Below are 18132 nucleotides of genomic sequence, written 5' to 3'. Positions count from 1 at the left end.
CTTTTAAAGCCTTGCTGTCTCTCTCTTTCATCTGTGAATTTGTAAAGACTTTATACTTTGTCTTCACTAACTTTCTTGCCATGCGTAAACTTCACCACCTCTCAAAAGACTGGTTCATTTATATAAATGCTCGTGAAATCATTGGTTGGTTGTCAGATCAGCGGGTTGATGCATGCGCTGTAATGTAGAAGCAGGAGTCTCTTTTCTTCGTGTTTCTGTCAGCAGCATCTGCATCAAAAGACAAGATAAATCTATGGCTGGAATATACCCACACGTGAACAATCAATTTTTATTTAGCATTTTCTAATCTTTTTAGTTCCCAAAATCACTATTTTGAATGAAGAATTCAAAGAGGTTTCTAACATCATCACATGGCAAATTAAAACCCACTTCATTAACTAAAAAAACAAATCAAAGCAGAACTTCGAGGTAGTTGTTTATTACATAGAACGACGTTCGACCTAATAATTAGAGTATATAATATGTAATTTTTATTGGTTCAACTATGGACCCTCAACCAGCTTGAAGATACTACAAAGTGCCACGTATTTGCATGTAATACCTCAAATTGACACCAGCTACGTCTTAAGCCAATCGTAGAAAGCAATGGTGGAGGAACAGCCCCACATCTCCTGCCTAATCTACCAAAAAAAATGAAAGGCAAAGACAGTTGAAAGTACAAAACATCCTCATTTTCCCATGAAATGACAATGATGCTCCTCACATATAGCCGTGAACCGTCTTTTCTTTCTATACTTTCTTGAGAAAATCTAGCATAAACTCACGATTATGATAATTGACATGTGAATCTTCAAGAACCACATAAACTCACTGTTTAGATTCCTAAGAAAACAGGTGAACCATTATAAATATGGTGCCTGTACTTGAACGATATAGATACCACCGCAGAGATCATAATCTTCCAATTTCTTCATCACTCTAACCCTATTTGAAGTGCCTTTTCTTCAGTTGTTTTTGTGAAGCTTTGAACCAAATTAACTTCTCATCTCATCATTAGGGATTTGTTGTTTTCCATCTGTAAGAGGCACGTACCATAATATGGCACCACATGGGGAGGCTATTGCTAGCGCTTACACCAGGAAAAATTCCTTCCCCGAGCCACCAAGGCTCTCAAAAGACAATCTTCATCGAACAAAATCCGATATTTCTTTTGAACTAACCAAAGAAGTAATTGATATCAATCTCCCACCAATATCCGAGGTTGAAGATGCAAGATGTGAGTGTTGCGGCATGAGTGAAGAGTGCACCCCTGAGTATATTGATCGCGTTCGGAACAAGTTTCTAGGGAAGTGGATATGCGGGTTGTGTACAGAAGCAGTGAAAGAAGAGATGGAGAAAAATGGAGGCCACAAGGAGGAGGCTTTGAATGCACACATGAGTGCTTGTACGACGTTCAACAAGTTTGCCCGGGCGTATCCAGTTTTGTCTCAAGCTGAGGCCATGAGGGAGATGTTGAAGAAAAGCACATTAAGGGCCAAATCCTTTGGTCCTAAAGGTGCTCAAAAGATGGTCGGGATTGCAAGGAGTTCAAGCTGCATTGCAGCGATTACAAGGGGCATGGATGATCTCAAGTTGAAAAAATGATCATTGCCAAGCTTGCTCACCTTCAATGGGGTCATGGGCCTAGCTATATCTATCAACCTTCGTCCCCATCTCTTCTAAACAAGCCCTTAAAACTCTTAGGATTTTCTTTTTGTCTTCCTCTCTATGCCTTAATTTCCAAACCCCACTAGTATTTTGATCTGGAATGACAGTATTTCCAGTGCCCACATCAGGTTTCAGACGTTGTAGGACATATTTTTATCAGATTATGCTCGGTGGACCAGCCCTTTTTGCTACCTTACAAGGTTTTCTTGGGTTGATCCAAACCTGTTTCATGCTTCTCAACCAAGGGCTATTTTTAATTCCCCTTCGTTGATTTTGCTCCCCATCTTTAATAAATATATATACCCTCTATGGGTTTTCTAGGCGATCAGATTCTCCTCCCTTCTTCTTCTTCTTTTTTTTTTTTTTTTTTAGGGATTGGTCCGGATCGTCTCTTCCATACTTCTACGACTGGCAGTGCCTGTAGATGCCAAACTCAAGCTAATTAAATTAAATGTGTGGCTAAATTTGCCATCTGCATGTAACAAGGGTAATTTAGACGTTGTCGATTAGATTTAGAAAGTGTTGAGGACTGCCAGCATTCATATTAATATAACTCAGCAAGGTAATTAATTTTAAATAGTAACTTCTAAACTATAGCGGATAATTGTCGTAATATGGACCAAACTTTTTTCTTTTCTATATAATAATGTGATGGAGGTTTTGAAAAAGTTTCATTTTAGTGCTTGCTATTTTCAAAAATAATTGTTCAATCCCTATAATATATTTTTATTTACAAATTGGCTCTTAATTTAAAATTTTCCGGTCCCTGTATTTTATAAAAATTACAATTTAATCTTATGATAAAAAAAAACTTTTATAATTAAATCCATGCATGATTTCTCTTAATCATTTAATAGTTCATTACTTTATATATATAATGGCGTAACATAATGAATCACCACAATTATAATCTATTATATTACAATTTTGAAAAACTCATAACGAAACATAAAAAATCATTACATCATATATAATAGCTCTTTGATTATTATCACAAGAAATAAGAGACAAAGATATATAATTGAGATAAAAATAATATGTTTTTTTATCCTTGTTATTTTGAAATGATGTAAAATCATTTCAAAATTATTTTAGAACAGATTTAATTTATGTTTTTGTCTTTCCAAAAAAAAAACATTTGTCTTTGTTGTATTTGCTCCTTTTGTTACGTAACATTAAAGACATTATCCATATGATTTATTATATCCAATAAAACATTGATGTATGAAAAAATGGTCGTCGCATGCAGTCAGTATAAGTATTACTCCATCTTTTATGTTATCCTATGATTTATGGAAAGGGATCATTCTCGAATCATGAACTCAGTACAGTAACAACAATCTTTCCATTGATCTAATAGTTTGAAGGCAACTTCCACCCTACCTATAAAAACAAACTCTCTTCTCTTTTTCTTGTTTTTCTTTTCATAAGAAATTTAGAATACAAGAGAAAGATATTATTCAATAGTTTTATTATATGTTTACAATCAATTCATGTAGTGTTTATATAGACATACAACAAGACATATAATAAAATAGAATAAATTAAATTATAAAAAATTCTTGATCATCTTTTTTGATTGCATGATTAAAATAATTTACTGATTTTCTTGAGTTATTCAATTCATTAATCTTTTTATTTCAAAAAAAAATAATCAAGGATATTTACTTTGATAATTTTAATTTTCATGAGTTTGATTTACATCACTTTAATTGTCATTATAACCTCATTTGTTTATCTTCAACAATTATATCTTTCTAAACATGGTTATTCTTGGCCATTGTTTTCTTCGTATTGTTGTTGCACATTTCTCTAGCCAAATATCTCTTTCCAAGATTTGGTTTTTCAATTCTATTTTGGCTCACCCTTCATTAGATTGATTCCTTTTTATCATGGTTTCTTGGCCATTTTTTCATCTCCTTCTTTAGGAAAAATGCTCTCTTTCTTTTATTTTTATGGTGGTCTCTTTTGCACCACCTCATCTCTTGTGCAAGAATTTATCAACTTGCACTAAGTTCCTCTTGTTTTTTTTTTCTATTGATGCAAGATCTCAATTCTCTTGTAAAGCTTTATCATCTTACACCTCTATTTATTTTTTATTCTTTGGATGTCATTTGATCATTCATATGATATTGAGGTTTTTTTTATTGATTAGAAAATAATCAAGAATATTTACCTTGATTATTTCCATAACAATACTTTATGAATTTGAAATATTGAGTTGTTAAATTTGTAGGGTTTTTTGTGTTATTTTTATGTTGGTTATTGTGAGAAAAGCGAAGAAAAGGAAGAGGGGAAAAGACAAAAATTCTCCATTAGAAAAGTAATTGGGAGGGATGACAAGGAGATTTTCAAGTTTTACTATTTTGTCTTTTGAATATAAAAGAATTGAAGCAAAATCAATTTTTATTCCCAAATAGCTGTTATAAGGTCCAAATGACATAACAACAATTATGGTTTGAGAATACCATATACAAATGCAATGTAAAATATAAAGAATTCATTAAGGGGTCAAACTAATAAGCACTCTAAGAAATAAGTTTGATGAAAGATTAAAACTATAAATATTTTTATAGCTATGTTATGGAGAAGGGGAATAAAAATACATTAATTTTTCTCTATAATTTTATTTTTTCTTGTGAACAAAAATATTTATTTATGGTGAAAAACTTCCCCACCTACCCACTTCCATCAAATCAGAATGAATTTAGTGGTCAAGTATCCATAAAGATGTAATTTTTTCCCTATACATCCCCCTACAAATAAAGTTAAGAAATCTCGTCTTTTAAATATTTAGTAGATGGTCCAGTAATAAGAGATTGGGACTAAAGGGTTTGCTCCTCCTATGATCTCAGGTTCGAACTCTGCGATTGCTAATATGATGGCCACTACATAGTCGTTTACTTCAGGACCCGTGAAATTAGTCGAGATGTGCACAAACTGGTCTGAACATTCACGTTAATAAAAACAAAAAAATCCCCTCTTTTTATAATACTATTAAAAAGTTGACTAAAAATGAGTTATATTTTAGAAGGTAATTAAAAGAGTTGACTAAAAATACGTTATATATTTCAGAAGGTAATTAGTTTTATCAAGCCAATAACTTCTGCAGTTAATTTATTGTATTTAAAAGGTCCATTAATTATTATCTTCTTATCAACCTTGTATATTAAATTATTTTTTTCATTATAATAACCTTTCATTGTTATTCCTTTACATTAGTTGGCACTTTAATATCATTAAGGATTTATGAAAAGAAAAAAAAAAGAAAAAAAAAGGTACATTAACTCTTCTATAGTTTAGTCTTTTTCACGCTTTATCTAATTCCACCATGGCTAAATTAAATGAAGAAATTAGGGATCAATACTCATTAATGATCAGGAGGTGTTCTTGTGCCCATGATTTGCAGGATTTTTTTCTATACACCAGTTTTTATTTTAATATGTATGAGATCGATGTTTGGGTCTATATATATGTGTGAGTGTGTGTGTGTGTGTGTGTTTTGACCCACAAAATTGTAGTGCTTTTTCCCATTATTAAACTAGCTTTGTTCTACTTCGCTTTATATTTTTTTCATTGATGGTTGTTCGGCTATAATTGTTTAATAAAAAGTGTTTCTTGTAAATTATTTTCTGAATTTTTTTTATATTTATATATTATCAGAGAAGTTAGTCAATAAAAAATATTTTTTAATTAAAAACAAATTTGGTCTGCTTTTAAAAATATTTTGGGTGAAATATAATTTTTAAAAGTTGTAAAAAAAAATTTAAAAAAAAATCATGTTATTTCTTGATTATTCCAAACTTAGCCCCCAATTTTTTATTTCTATAAATTTTGTGTTGAATCATCATTTTTATTTTTATTTTTATTTTCATCTTTTAGAATTTGATTTTATTTTATTTTTATATCAATTTTTATTGTTATTTTTTTTATTCTTTTTTAATTGAAATTTTTTATCTATCAGATTTGGTTTTTAATTTTTTTATTGCTATTTATTTTATTTAAAATAATTTATAAAAATATTTTTTTTAATTTCATTATCCTTCCAAATTTGATTGATATTTTTTTATTACTATTTATTTTATTTAAAATAATTTATGAAATTAATTTTTTTAAAATTTTATCATTCTTCAATTTTTTATTTGTCAATTTTAATTCTTATTTTTTTAATAAAATTAAAAATAAAATAAAATATTAATAAGTTATTTTTCAGTTTATTTTTCATGTCATGTATAAATAATTTTAAATATTTTTTAATTTATTTTTCATGACATATTAAATATTATAAAATAATCTATTTTTAGAAATTTATCTTTCTATAAAAACCACTTTTAAAACAAAAACCATAGAATGACAAATAGAAAATACCAATGAATTGAAAGAAAAATGAATTGAAAGAAAAATTGAAGATTGCCTTGTCTTTGGTGAAATTAGGGATAGTGATAGGAGTAAATTCCTTGTAGAAAGTTTTTTTGATGGCGTGTTTCGCAGTGTAGTTACGGATGTTTTTCAAATAGTTTTTTGTGATGAAATACATGTCAATGATGTTTTTTTATTTTTAAAAAATTATTTTTAACATCAGCACATCAAAACAATTCAAAAAATACAAACCGCATTCAATTTTAGCAAAAAAAAAATTTCAAAATTTGATAAAACACAATTACAAATGCAATACCAATCGATGCCTCATTCACAGGTCTGAATAATGTTATGAGAGTGGCTGGTAAAGGTTTTTTAAAAAAATTTAATATTAAAACTCTTTAATTATTAATTAGAAAATGTAAATAATCCAAAAAAAATTGTTGATTTTTTCTTTGCAAGCATCAATGAAGATGTAAAATACTATAAACAATGAGCTGCAAGCTATAATTTATAAATAAATAAATAAAAATAGTAAAATAAGAACTAAACTATAATAGGATAAATGTAATTTTCCCAAAATTTTCATGTCATGTGCTCAAATGAAATTGGATTCTAAACTTTTCCTGGCAAACAAGTCCTTGATGGAACACAACTTTAAGGATCAAGATGTACATTAACAAAGTTGTCATGCTGTGAGTAGACACCTGCTGACGAAAGCCTTGACGATGAAGAATAAAAACTGTAACGTGTAAGATTAAAATGATAAAAGAAGACTTTTTAACACATTAAAGATTACAAGGATGCACAAAGGTATGAGCTCGTTGGTGAAAAGGGAGCAAAGTTCATGGACGACTGGACTTCTGGAGACAAAATTCTACTTAAAGTCTTTTGGATAAAACCTACTGCGTATTGCAAATAAAATCTAAAACAGCAACCTAGGTTTCTTACAGATTCATTAGTTAGTCCATGATTGCTGATGCAGAAAGAACCTGCCTAACTTATCCCAGACACAAATAATCACCACAGAACATCCCTGTAAGCAACACAGGAAAATACTAGAATTGACAGATTTCGGTTGCAAATAATCAACAGACCCAGGTGAGGACTTAAGAACAAACCAGTCAGAAACAAAATGATCCCCGGCAACTATATCATCTCTACGGTAATGAACCCCACACAAATTTATAACATAGCAAATGAACCAGGTGCTCCACGGTTGTAACATGTTATACATAAAAGAAATACAAGCCAGCAAAATAAGACAGGTATAGAGTTCTCACTCTTAAATCAGCCACTCCACTAGATTCTGGTTTCAAGTCTCAGACAAAAGACCAGTTTATAAACATAAAGCAGATGCAATGCGCATTTTCTTCTTCATTCAACACTTTCCAGGCCACAGCTCTTTCATATGAAACTGGTCTGCCCATGCTTGACAAACAGATACCACCTTGAAGACAAGTAAAACCCTAGCAAGAGAAAAATATACATAAGATGATGATATTGAATCTACCAAAGCCAGATATTGAATCTACCAAAGCCAGGCCAGGCTCCACACTACAATATCTTATGGGGGAAAACTGCCCAAAGCAAAAGATGTTATTCTTTAGCATATCATGCTTCAATACTTCATTATTTTTCAGGCTATTACACGTACTTTATTGATGAAATAATCTCTACACAAACATTATTATGGTTCATTGTTTATTGATTAATGTGTGCATTTGCCTGAACATGTTAGGTCTACATGCAGAATAAACTTAGATTTGAATAGAGATTTGCTATCAGCTTGGTAATAAACTTCCAAATATAAATATGAAGTGTGCAATTATGGGAAAGAAAAGGTTTTGCGTATATTGCTGAGTTTGATTTTCAATAAAAAAAAATACAAAACATGTATCTAGAGAGGTCAACCCCAATTGGCCAGTGCAAATTGAGTCGGGCCAGACATTAAGAAAAAAATGAGAAACCTAAAGAAAAAAACAAGGGCAAATTTGTAATTTAACATGACAGATGGAAATTCAATCTCCTCCCTTCATCTTCTTTCAAAATAAATCGAGGTTATTCAAGCAAATCAACAAATCTAGAATTATAGAAAATTTAAAAAAAAAAAACAAATACAGGCATCTTAGGGAAATGAAAGTTTTAAATGATAGATTAATGTAAATGATTGCTACCAAACATATACAAAAACACGCCAATTTGGTCTTGCAATGTTGTGATTGCTTTGACTGTTATGTTGTGGTGTGTTGCGGTATACAATTTGTTGAGAAAGGAGCATTTGTAGAAGCAGTGTTGGGTAATTGGCTCCTGAACTTTTAAAAATTTATATTTTTACTTAATAAAATAGGCCCCAAAATAAACAGTTTTGCTTATTGTTAAGCCAAGGCACCTGCTTTGATCTAAACACAAAGCAATTTCCTTTCAAAATGCTATGTATTTTGCTTTCAAAGCAAAGTGGCCCTTAACCAAACACTAGTGTAAGACCAAAAGCAATTAGATGGGCAATAACTACTTGCGATAAATGAGAAACCAAAAATAATAAACTGGAAGAAATGAAAACTAAGGCTTGTTCTTAAGCATAGTAATTATTTTGTCCTTTTGTGGTGGCATTTGGTGAATATAAATCTCAATTTAACCTGGATCCATTTTTCCTTCACTAAGATTTAAGAGAGAAGGGAAAAAAACCTGTTGCATAATCTGTGGGAATTCTGAGCAGAGAGTTTTTCTTCCATGATCATCAAATATCTTTTCCAAAGTTATGTCTTGTAGTGCAACTAAGGTTGTCTCAAGCATGTCAAGTCCAGCTTGGTTTGCAAAAGTAAAGATGGGCAACGCCTGCAAAAAGTAAAGGTTAGCAACAGAGCTGATATAGTACTTCAGCATAATAATGACATTTGAATTCAGACCTGAATACAAAATAGCAATGCATGTTAAACAAAAAAGCTGACAATATTTATTCAACTTGCATTATATGCATGAAAAAATCACTCTAGGAACATGAGAATGATAATAATATTTTGTTGGTTCAACACATTTTCCAGCACATTACAAATACGACAAGATATGTCCAGAAATAATCATTTATAACAGACTCCAAAAACTTCAAGTTATGCATGCGAGTAACCACATGGTAGAAGATAGAACATATGCCACATTATAAAAGTGTCACCTTTGCAAGGTAACAGGGAACATTCATGGGCAGATATGCCTTTGTTCAATTTAATACCATGTTTGTGTAGGTCCCCATAATTCCTAAATCCTTGTCCAAGTATTCTATCATTAACGGCAAATGGAAAGCAGGATATATTGTTGTCATGCACACCTTCAGTGAGCAGCACATAATAGCATCTGAATGATGCCACAAGGTTTTCAGAATAGATTCACTTCCTTCGCCATTGGATTTGAGTAGCTCCACACCCAAATAGCTCCTGCAAAGTTGTGACCAAGTATTAAATGAAGTAACAAGTGTTCAGTCAATTAAATATCTCTACTGTCCAAGTTCGAAATGTTTTTTCTTTGGAAAATGTAGTCACTTCATAGATTATAGAAAAGCTTTTAAAAGCAACATGAAACTTGAAAGAATTTGTCCTTTGACCAAAACAAAAAATCAATTCTTTTTCAGTCCAGATATATTTTCTCCTGTGTATACAAATGAGAAGATCCTATTAGAATCCAGAAAAAGTTTTATCAACATATTCAAATTCATTATCATTTTAAAATTATGTCACAAAAGTAAAGAGAATTCAATAACAAAGAAATCTATTTCTCGTGGGAGAAGACAGAGACTAGAATCACTTGGTCATCAGGCAACATCTCTCAGATAATTAAATTGACTTGCTAAGCTGAATGCCCTGGATTATCACCCAGGTCACAAAATGACCCATTCTGATCAAGATAACATCTATGAGAGGGAACAACCAACGCACCTGTAGCTCTGGCAGATCCAACGAGCAAGTGTCTGTGCTTCAGGAGTACCCAGTGGTGACCGAAGACCAGCCTGTGAACCAAGATGAGGAGATAGTGCTAATGCCACCCTCTGAACTGAAGATATAATGCTGCGGATATATTGCCGAGTCATTGATGCTACATGTTCTTGCATGTGGCTCTCAAATGCAAATTGAAATGCGATTGTCATTACAGATCTTGTGCAACCAGAATTAGCAGAATGATCACTGGATGCTCTGTTTCCAGCTGGTCCGACTTCAAGAGCAGCCGCAAGATCTAAGGTACGATTTGGACTGGAGGCTTCCTGCATCATTTTTCAATGCATTAATTAACAGCCTAATAAATAGGCATGGAGAAATAAACTACTTCAGAATCAAGTAAGCTAACCTTCCCAGAATCAAGGGGAATGATGCGAAAACCAGAAGGTAAAAGCGGTGCATCATCAGCAAAAGTAGCATCAATGGGAGCAAATATAAGTTCAGCACATGTTCCAACAGCATTCTCGTCCATTCCACAGCAGAGCTGTCAGAGATGAACAAGTGGAGCAAATAAGAAGAGAACCAGAAGAATAATGTATGTCATCAAGAGATAAAAGATTGAAATGAATCAAGTGGTGCAATCTCAGCCCAAGTCTAATTAAGGATACTCATAATTCATAAACCAAACCAGGGGTAACTAGATTCCCCATACTTTCCAGGATACCCAGGTGATTGGCAATTCAGGACCTCAAAAATATATTTTGGAAGAGAATTGGAAAGATGAAGCAAATTTTCTTTTCATTTTAAACTTCTACTCTAGAAACTTGTTCTTGCTATGAAACCAAAATGCGATCTTTCAAAAGACGGAAAAGCTGATTTCCACTAATTCCTATCTGAACAAAAAATCTACACGACTATTTCTGTCTTTCAAATTCTGTAGTTCATTCCAAAATAGAACTACATGGTGGATCCATTTCAAAAGTTCATGAGAACTCTCACTGATTTCCCTCACTCCATAGCTTTGTTTGAAGATTGATCTGCTGACTTGGGACAGGAAAAACGAGCCTGTCTTGCCTAAGAGAGAAACACAGAAAGCATAGAAAAGAAAGGTCTTACTTGCAAAAGAAACACATCTCTGGGCATTATTGGATCTTCAGGAGAATGGCCAACACCTTCCAGTTTTATGACCTCCAGGAACTAATGAACACAGAGCTTATCAGATGCAAGACAAAGGTGAAAATAATAAATATAACACCCATGTTGAATTTATGATACAAGGCATTATCCAAGCTGTAAAAGCATGATCAAATGGCACACCTCTTCATGTTCAATAGTGTGAGCCAGCGGAAGTATAACTTGACCCCCGAAACTTCCAACTCGAGAACCTTGTAGGCTAAAAGGACCAACTTTAACCGCTGCAGCTGCATAGGCATCGATATTGTTATCTGCCCATTCTGACCTGTGCTCTCGCAAGAATCTGAGAAGGATTGCAGGAGGGACATTCTGAAAAAGTAAAGTGCACAGCATGAGGAAAAGATGACAAACAACAAATCAATGACAAGGCACAGGAATAAACAAAAAGGAAAATAAGATTCAAATTATGACTTCATTAGAAACAAATTGTCAGCCTTTCTTTGTATTCAATTTTATGAGATATACTATGTATCTATCTCTTGGTATAGTAAAAAAAATCCATAAATAAAGAACAATACAATTCCCTATTGCAAGAACCTAACTGTTGAAGTTACATGTAAGACACATAGTGCACAATTTACCAAGTCTTATAGCATATATTTGTATTTCAACTTTTTTCCACAAGCCTAGGACAAAACGTATCCCTACCTGTAAAAGCATCGATGCTTTAGCACACAGGACAGCACTGCTGACAGCTGGAAACCCATTAGTGAAGGAAAGATTTGAACCCATCAACTTGTCAGGAGATGAGTTCACGAGGATAGTAACATCATCCATGCCATCATTTCCGATCATTGACCATCCCTCATCACTAAATCCATTGAGAGCCTCATTAAAACCCCTGCCAAAATTACATTAGATTCTAACTGGCAGATCATTAATGGATTGAATCAGATACTATCAAACAAAAGAAGATATTAATACCTGCTCAACCTCTGGCTCAGTGCTCGTAGAGCTGCAGGTCGTCTGCCCCAGTTGGTCACATTAGACTGAGAAGCTTCCTGAGCTATCTGCCGCAGCTGGCGTAGAGCCTGAATGGAAAGGATATACATTATTGAAATATTAGTCCCTGTCTGGTTCAAAAGTTACACTTGCATCACCCAAACTACATCAGTGTTTCTGTACATCCATTAAAATGTTCATGACATAAAAAGTCGAAAAATTGCTTACCACCATTGTTGTCTTTTGAGCAAGTACAGTTGAGGATTCATAAAGCGGCCGTAGTACTTCAGGCACACTCCAAGGCTAGTTGAAGAAATCAGCAATCAAGTTATGATCTTGGGTCAAATAGAAATTCAACATCACATAGTTTATAAAAAGAAATTAAAAAAACAATTGTGTTCGGCACATCCTACCTCCAAATCCATGTGGTCAACTATGTGTATGATTGACCCACCACCTTCACAAGGCCGTATCAGATACCCACTTGGGAGCATTTCTGCTCTCACAAAATGCTGCACTGGTGGCATGCTTGGGCCATTTTGAGTATTTTTCAGAGATCTCTCACACACCTGAATATTGCATGAGTAGAAAGTAAATAATTCTTCTAAATTTTCTAAGAACAACAATGTTAAGAGTTTGGGAGCATACCACAAGGCTTCCATCTTCTAAAACAGAAGTATAACGCAACAACCAGAAGTCACGACCAGGTGCCAATGTAGTTGGCGCATAGAGCTATATCCTCAATAAAAAATAGAAGTAATTAAATAATTGCAGCTATAGGGTTTTAACAGAAACAACAAATGCATGATGATTAGTCCTTTACCTGCATATAAAGCAGCTCAATGGTTCCACCATTTGCGGTGGGCAGCACATTAAGCACATCCACAGCTCGGCAATCACGAAACCACGATGGCCGATCCTTGAGGATTTCAGCAACCTGGAAGGAACACAATCTATTACATAACCTTGGCAACTCAGTAGAAAATGGTATGGCAAACCAAGTGCACTTACCCTTGTAGGTTCAAGACCCACTAGGCCACAAGCTCGTGCTCCCACACCAGTACAACCATGAGAAATAGCAATGATTCCACTGGAATCCGGACCAGGCTACACATTTGAAAAAACAAAATTGTGATGAAGAAACAGATTAGAAAAACCCAACTTGGTGAAAATCAATTGGTGGAATTCACGCATAATGCTAAAAAAGGGCAAAGAACAAAGCATGTATTTTCAGATCAAGAAATTCAAATCAAACCATCGTTTAGAAAAGAGTCAATGGAAAGTTCTAGCATTCAGTAGCCTGACATTATAGACGCTTGTAATGAGGAGATCAACTTAGTTCCGTCTTTGCATATTTATATACTTCTTTAAATGCAAAACCATTAAAGAAATAAAATAAAATAATTTAGCTGATTAAATTTTGCAATTTTTTTTGTAAGATAAAACAGTTCTTAATTTATGAAAGTTGAAAAAAAAAAAAAGAGCACTGAGAGATACCTTCATTCCAGGCATTTGGACCCACTCTACAGCAGTTCCAGTAGCCTTTGAAAGAAACTCTGTTAAAGTCTCTTCTGCAATGGACAAAAGCCTAGAAAAAAATGCAAAGCATGAATTCGAAATTCCACACTAGCTCGCACATACACACAACCAAGTGGTCACAAAGCACCATAACAGAAAAGGACCTAACAACCAGAACCCCACTAACCCTGCAGGACTAGCATCCCTTGGCGGATGCTGAGGTGTCAGGTGGTGTTGACCGCTTGTCACCACTGATTCACAGCTTGTATCTTTGGTTGCAAGCGGTGTCTGAAAGAAAACAAACCATCTCTATCTCAATTTCCACATAATTCAATAGTAAATAAACAATAAAAATTCTTTTTCTAACAAAAAGAAAAGCGTTTACATTGCGCACCCCTTGATTGCTAACAAGTTATAGCGAATAGAAAAAAAAATTTCCACATCTCATCAGCAATTCCAAAATTTCAATTTACTGTCCCTTTCAAGTTCCCAGTAACCAAGCATGTTATGATGTGCAGCGGATGATATAGCAAGAAAAAAGAGGCAGAATTCTCACGTTATGGGTATGTTGGCGAAAGTAGCCATTCTCATACACCAGCTGCGACACCTGCTTCTGCAACCTATCATTCTCTTCCATCAGAAGCTTGTTCATTGCACTTAGCTTCCTATTCACCGCCTGGAGGCGAGACGCCTCTTTCCTCTGTTTCTCTCGACATCTGAAGAATATAACAAGCATTACAAAAGAATTCAAAGATAAAATCATGGAAAGATAGCAAATCCAGAATTTCAAAAATCACATTGTCATTAAGGAGCATCAAGCCGTCGTACAAAAGTTAGAGGAGAAAAACCTTTCCATTTTTGTTCTTCTATACAAATAAAGTAAGTCAATTTAACATGTCAAACAAATACAAAACGTTATAAAAAAATCGAAAATCTGTTTTCTTGGCTGTGAAACCAGTAATTTATTATTATACCTTCTATTTTGGAACCAAACTTTGATTTGTTTGGGCTCAATGTTGGAGAGAATTGGACACTCCCTAATGAGCTGCTGGCGGCGAATGGAGCTGGGTTTGGGACAATCATGATAGAGCCTTTCCAGGGCTTCGACCTGCTCAGGCGTGTACCGGACATACTTGCCATTGTCCATGATAGGCTGCTTACCATCCTTGCAGGACATTGCCATATTCAAATTCAACTTCACAAATACCCAACAAATATATATTTGCTACACAACAACCACACAAAGTGGGGCGGGTTCTTTCCCTTTAAAGCTCCTAAATTTCTAAGCCCCGACAAGATCCCAAAGAAAACCCCTTGAGTGCCTCTTCTAACCAAACTACCTTCTTGTGCTTAATCACACCTTGAACAAACTTTGTGCAGCTTTAAATCCACCTACGTAACCTCCCTTAATCATAGATTACAACACTTTTACCAGCTTAAAGAAAGGAAAGGAAAGGAAAGGAAAGGAAAGGAAAGGAAAGGAAAGGAAGGGCCTGAACAAACAGACACGTAAAGCTGGGAGACACTTGTTAAAACTCAGACAGCCTAAATAGAAGTAAACTAAGCCCAGCTAGTCTCTCTTCCTTAACCAGAATTTGAAGTGCTTTTTGGATTTTTAATGGCTGCTGATTGTGAAATGTAAAGATAGAGAAAAACCCACAAGGGACAACGACGTCCAGGATGGATACATCTTTATCCTCCTCATCCTTGTATTTTGTCTACTTATCAGACAGTACCCAAACACAAGAAGAGCATAAACCTTTCGAGATCAGAGCTCCACACCAAACGATCTGTCTCAGCCACAAAACCCCAAAACATTCACTAGCCAGAGAGAGATCTCTCCTTTTACGGCACCGTATGGCCGATCCAAACTTGAAAAGCAATCGTCCCTAACCGCTGAAACATTTCCTTACAATCCCTTTTTGGCCCTCACCTCATTGGGGAAAGAAAAGAAAGAAAGAAAACGGAAATTGATTCCCTTTTAATGGTGGCTTCGCAATATGTAATTGTAGAATTTGTTTTTATCTTCCTCTAAATATCTTTACTGTCGAAGAAGAGATGAAGGGAGGGAGGAAGAGGAGAAGGACAACCTTGCTCGTCAAAGAGGATTAAAACTTGGAACTAGGGGGAAAATGAAGGGAGGAACAACAACAGTACTTGTAGTAGTAGTAGGCGGTGGAGGTGGAGGTGGAGGTGGTGGTGGTGGGCAGTGACTTGGCTTTTGAGGATTTTGCTATGTTGTCTGTCTGTGTAGTATGTGTGTCTTTCTCATTGGTTTGTCAGTTTCGCCTTTGAGAGAAGAGAGAGAACAGACTTTTCTTTCACTCTTCAAACCTCCTTTCCACTGTATGGAGAAATGGGAAGTTCTGTTTTTTCTTTTCAGATGGCTGAGTTTTGTAATGACAGATATGTCCTTTCGGATCATTTTGGTGTGACAGTTAAAAATTGTTTTAGGTTAATTTGTTTATGATTGCCTCCCTTGGCTGTGTTTCTTATTATTCCACGTGCGTTGTTTTATTATTATTATTATTATTTAGTGCTAATTAAGAATGTGTGGTTTTTAAGATGTTTTTTAATTTATAATTATATTAAAATAATATTTTTTATTTTTTAAAATTTATTTTTAACGCGTAGTTGTATTAAATTGATTTTAAAAATACAAAATGTATATTTTTCTAACCTTGAGATTAACTTAAAATGTAAATAATATTTTCTAACCTGGATGGGATCGAGGGCTGTCGTTGATGTTAAATACAAATTGACTATTGTTTAAAACGCCGAAATCAACCCGAAAAGGGTCTTCAGACGACGGCAGATATTTCAGGTGGATCCCAGGAGAGAGAAGAAGCTGATGAAGTCGGTGGCAAGGGAGTAAATTAGGGGTAGAGAGGGGGGCAAAAGGAAAAGGGAGAGTAATAAAATGCGCGAATGGGAGGGGGGGAGGGGGGGCAGCTTACGAGAAAAAGAGCAGTAGGAGCCCAACCAACCATGAAGGCACGGCAGAGGACAGCATGATGAGTTTTTTGCATGCGTCTCTCTCGATTCATTCTTTAAAGCTGAAACCAAAATGATATAAATAAATAAAAAACATTCCTTCCATGGCAGCCTGAACAAGAACTTGTTTTTAATTCCAATTAAAGAGTATATTTTATTTTTATCAATAAATAATGCCACGTCATCATCAGGCACTGCCAAGGCAGGCATGAGATGCATGACATGACAAATATGGGAGTATATAATAAATAAGAAAGATAAGTGATAGGATGTGATATGACATGTGGGATGGGAATATATATATATAATATACACATCTGGACAGACAGGGTGGTGGGTGGTTGATGTAACGTTGGGAAAGATAGGGTGTTGCTGCTTTGGAAACTCTTTCCACCTGTGTTATATTTATCTTCAATCATAAAAAATATATATATTGCATTATTTTTTTAATAGTTTTTTAAGATATTCTTTTGTTGACATTAAAAATTAAAAAAAGTTTTAATTTCATTATGTTAACAATATTTTTTGTATATTCTATTGTATATGACATGTCATATAATATTCCTCATTAAATTAAAGATAGATTTTATGAAATATAATTTAAATAGAAATAAATAATATAAGAAATAAAAGATAAAGTACAAAAAATAATATAAGAAATAAATACAGCCTTTTTATTGTTATGAAAGGAGAGAGAAAGCCCTTAGATAAATAAATTACAACTGGTAGTTATTATTTCGGTGTATATGGATTCATAGAACTCAATAAAGGAAGGTTTCTACCTTCAATGATGTCTAAAAAGTAGATCAATTCTCGATAATGTTTTATTTTTATTTGATTTGATTTTAAAATTTTAGTTTGATTAAAATATATTTATGTGGTTAAAAATGTGGTTTTAGAGGGCTATATAATGTTTCCTTATTTTTTAGGCGAAGTAGGAATTTGAGTTTTTAAGGTTAAAAACTCAAACCTAGCTTTTTTGGTCAACATAACTATCTTTGATGATTAGAAAATATTACAGGTGAACGATGTGTCACCCATTCCATTTAAGAAAGATATAGGTGGATGACTTTTTAAGAAAAAAAAGAGGCATGTAAGCCAACCCCTCCAAGTTTAAGTGTGCTTATGCTTTTTAAAAGTCTAAAATACATTTAAGTGGAGGGGGAGGGTTGAATTATAGTTTAGTTAAAATTTTGATACTTTAAGAAATTTAATGCTTTAACATCGATACAATATTCTTTTTACAGAATCAAGATTAAAAAAACCTTTCTCTCTAATATTTTTCAAGGATTAAGATCAAAACCTTTTAATGTCTAACAACTAATATTTTCTCAAGTAGTTTAAGTGCCACTTATAATTTAATAATAGGTATGTCGCTCACAATAATTTTTACACCTTACAATGAAGACAAGATTACAATAAATAAGGCTTAAGTCTTTATAAATGTAATCTAATTCAAGAATGTGAAATTGTGATTTAATGCAAAGAAAGTTTAAAACTTTGAGAATATTATGAAAATAATGAAAGGTTT

At 33.7% G+C, this 18132-nt stretch overlaps 2 protein-coding genes across 2 annotated transcripts; one reads left to right on the top strand and one right to left on the bottom strand.

Moving 5' to 3' along the window:
- Window positions 1–909: 909 nt before the first annotated feature.
- LOC133702356 (uncharacterized) lies at window positions 910–1991 on the top strand. The gene has a single exon (XM_062126690.1). The coding sequence runs from the start codon at window positions 1060–1062 to the stop codon at window positions 1603–1605; it is 546 nt and encodes a 181-aa protein (XP_061982674.1). The 5' UTR covers window positions 910–1059; the 3' UTR covers window positions 1606–1991.
- A 5092-nt stretch (window positions 1992–7083) lies between these two features.
- Window positions 7084–15967, bottom strand: LOC133702066 (homeobox-leucine zipper protein ATHB-15-like). The gene is made up of 18 exons (XM_062126251.1): window positions 14582–15967; window positions 14164–14323; window positions 13795–13895; window positions 13587–13677; window positions 13101–13196; window positions 12913–13026; window positions 12738–12821; window positions 12503–12658; window positions 12318–12392; window positions 12072–12178; window positions 11796–11988; window positions 11271–11456; window positions 11070–11150; window positions 10363–10497; window positions 9957–10279; window positions 9353–9458; window positions 8716–8865; window positions 7084–7496 (listed from the first exon to the last, which is right to left on the bottom strand). The coding sequence occupies exons 1-18, from the start codon at window positions 14788–14790 to the stop codon at window positions 7350–7352; spliced, it is 2514 nt and encodes an 837-aa protein (XP_061982235.1). The 5' UTR covers window positions 14791–15967; the 3' UTR covers window positions 7084–7349.
- Between the last annotated feature and the right edge of the window lie 2165 nt (window positions 15968–18132).

This window comes from Populus nigra, chromosome 8, assembly GCF_951802175.1.
Source record: "Populus nigra chromosome 8, ddPopNigr1.1, whole genome shotgun sequence".
Taxonomy (NCBI): Eukaryota; Viridiplantae; Streptophyta; class Magnoliopsida; order Malpighiales; family Salicaceae; genus Populus; species Populus nigra.
This window is presented reverse-complemented; position numbering and strand designations above follow the sequence as displayed.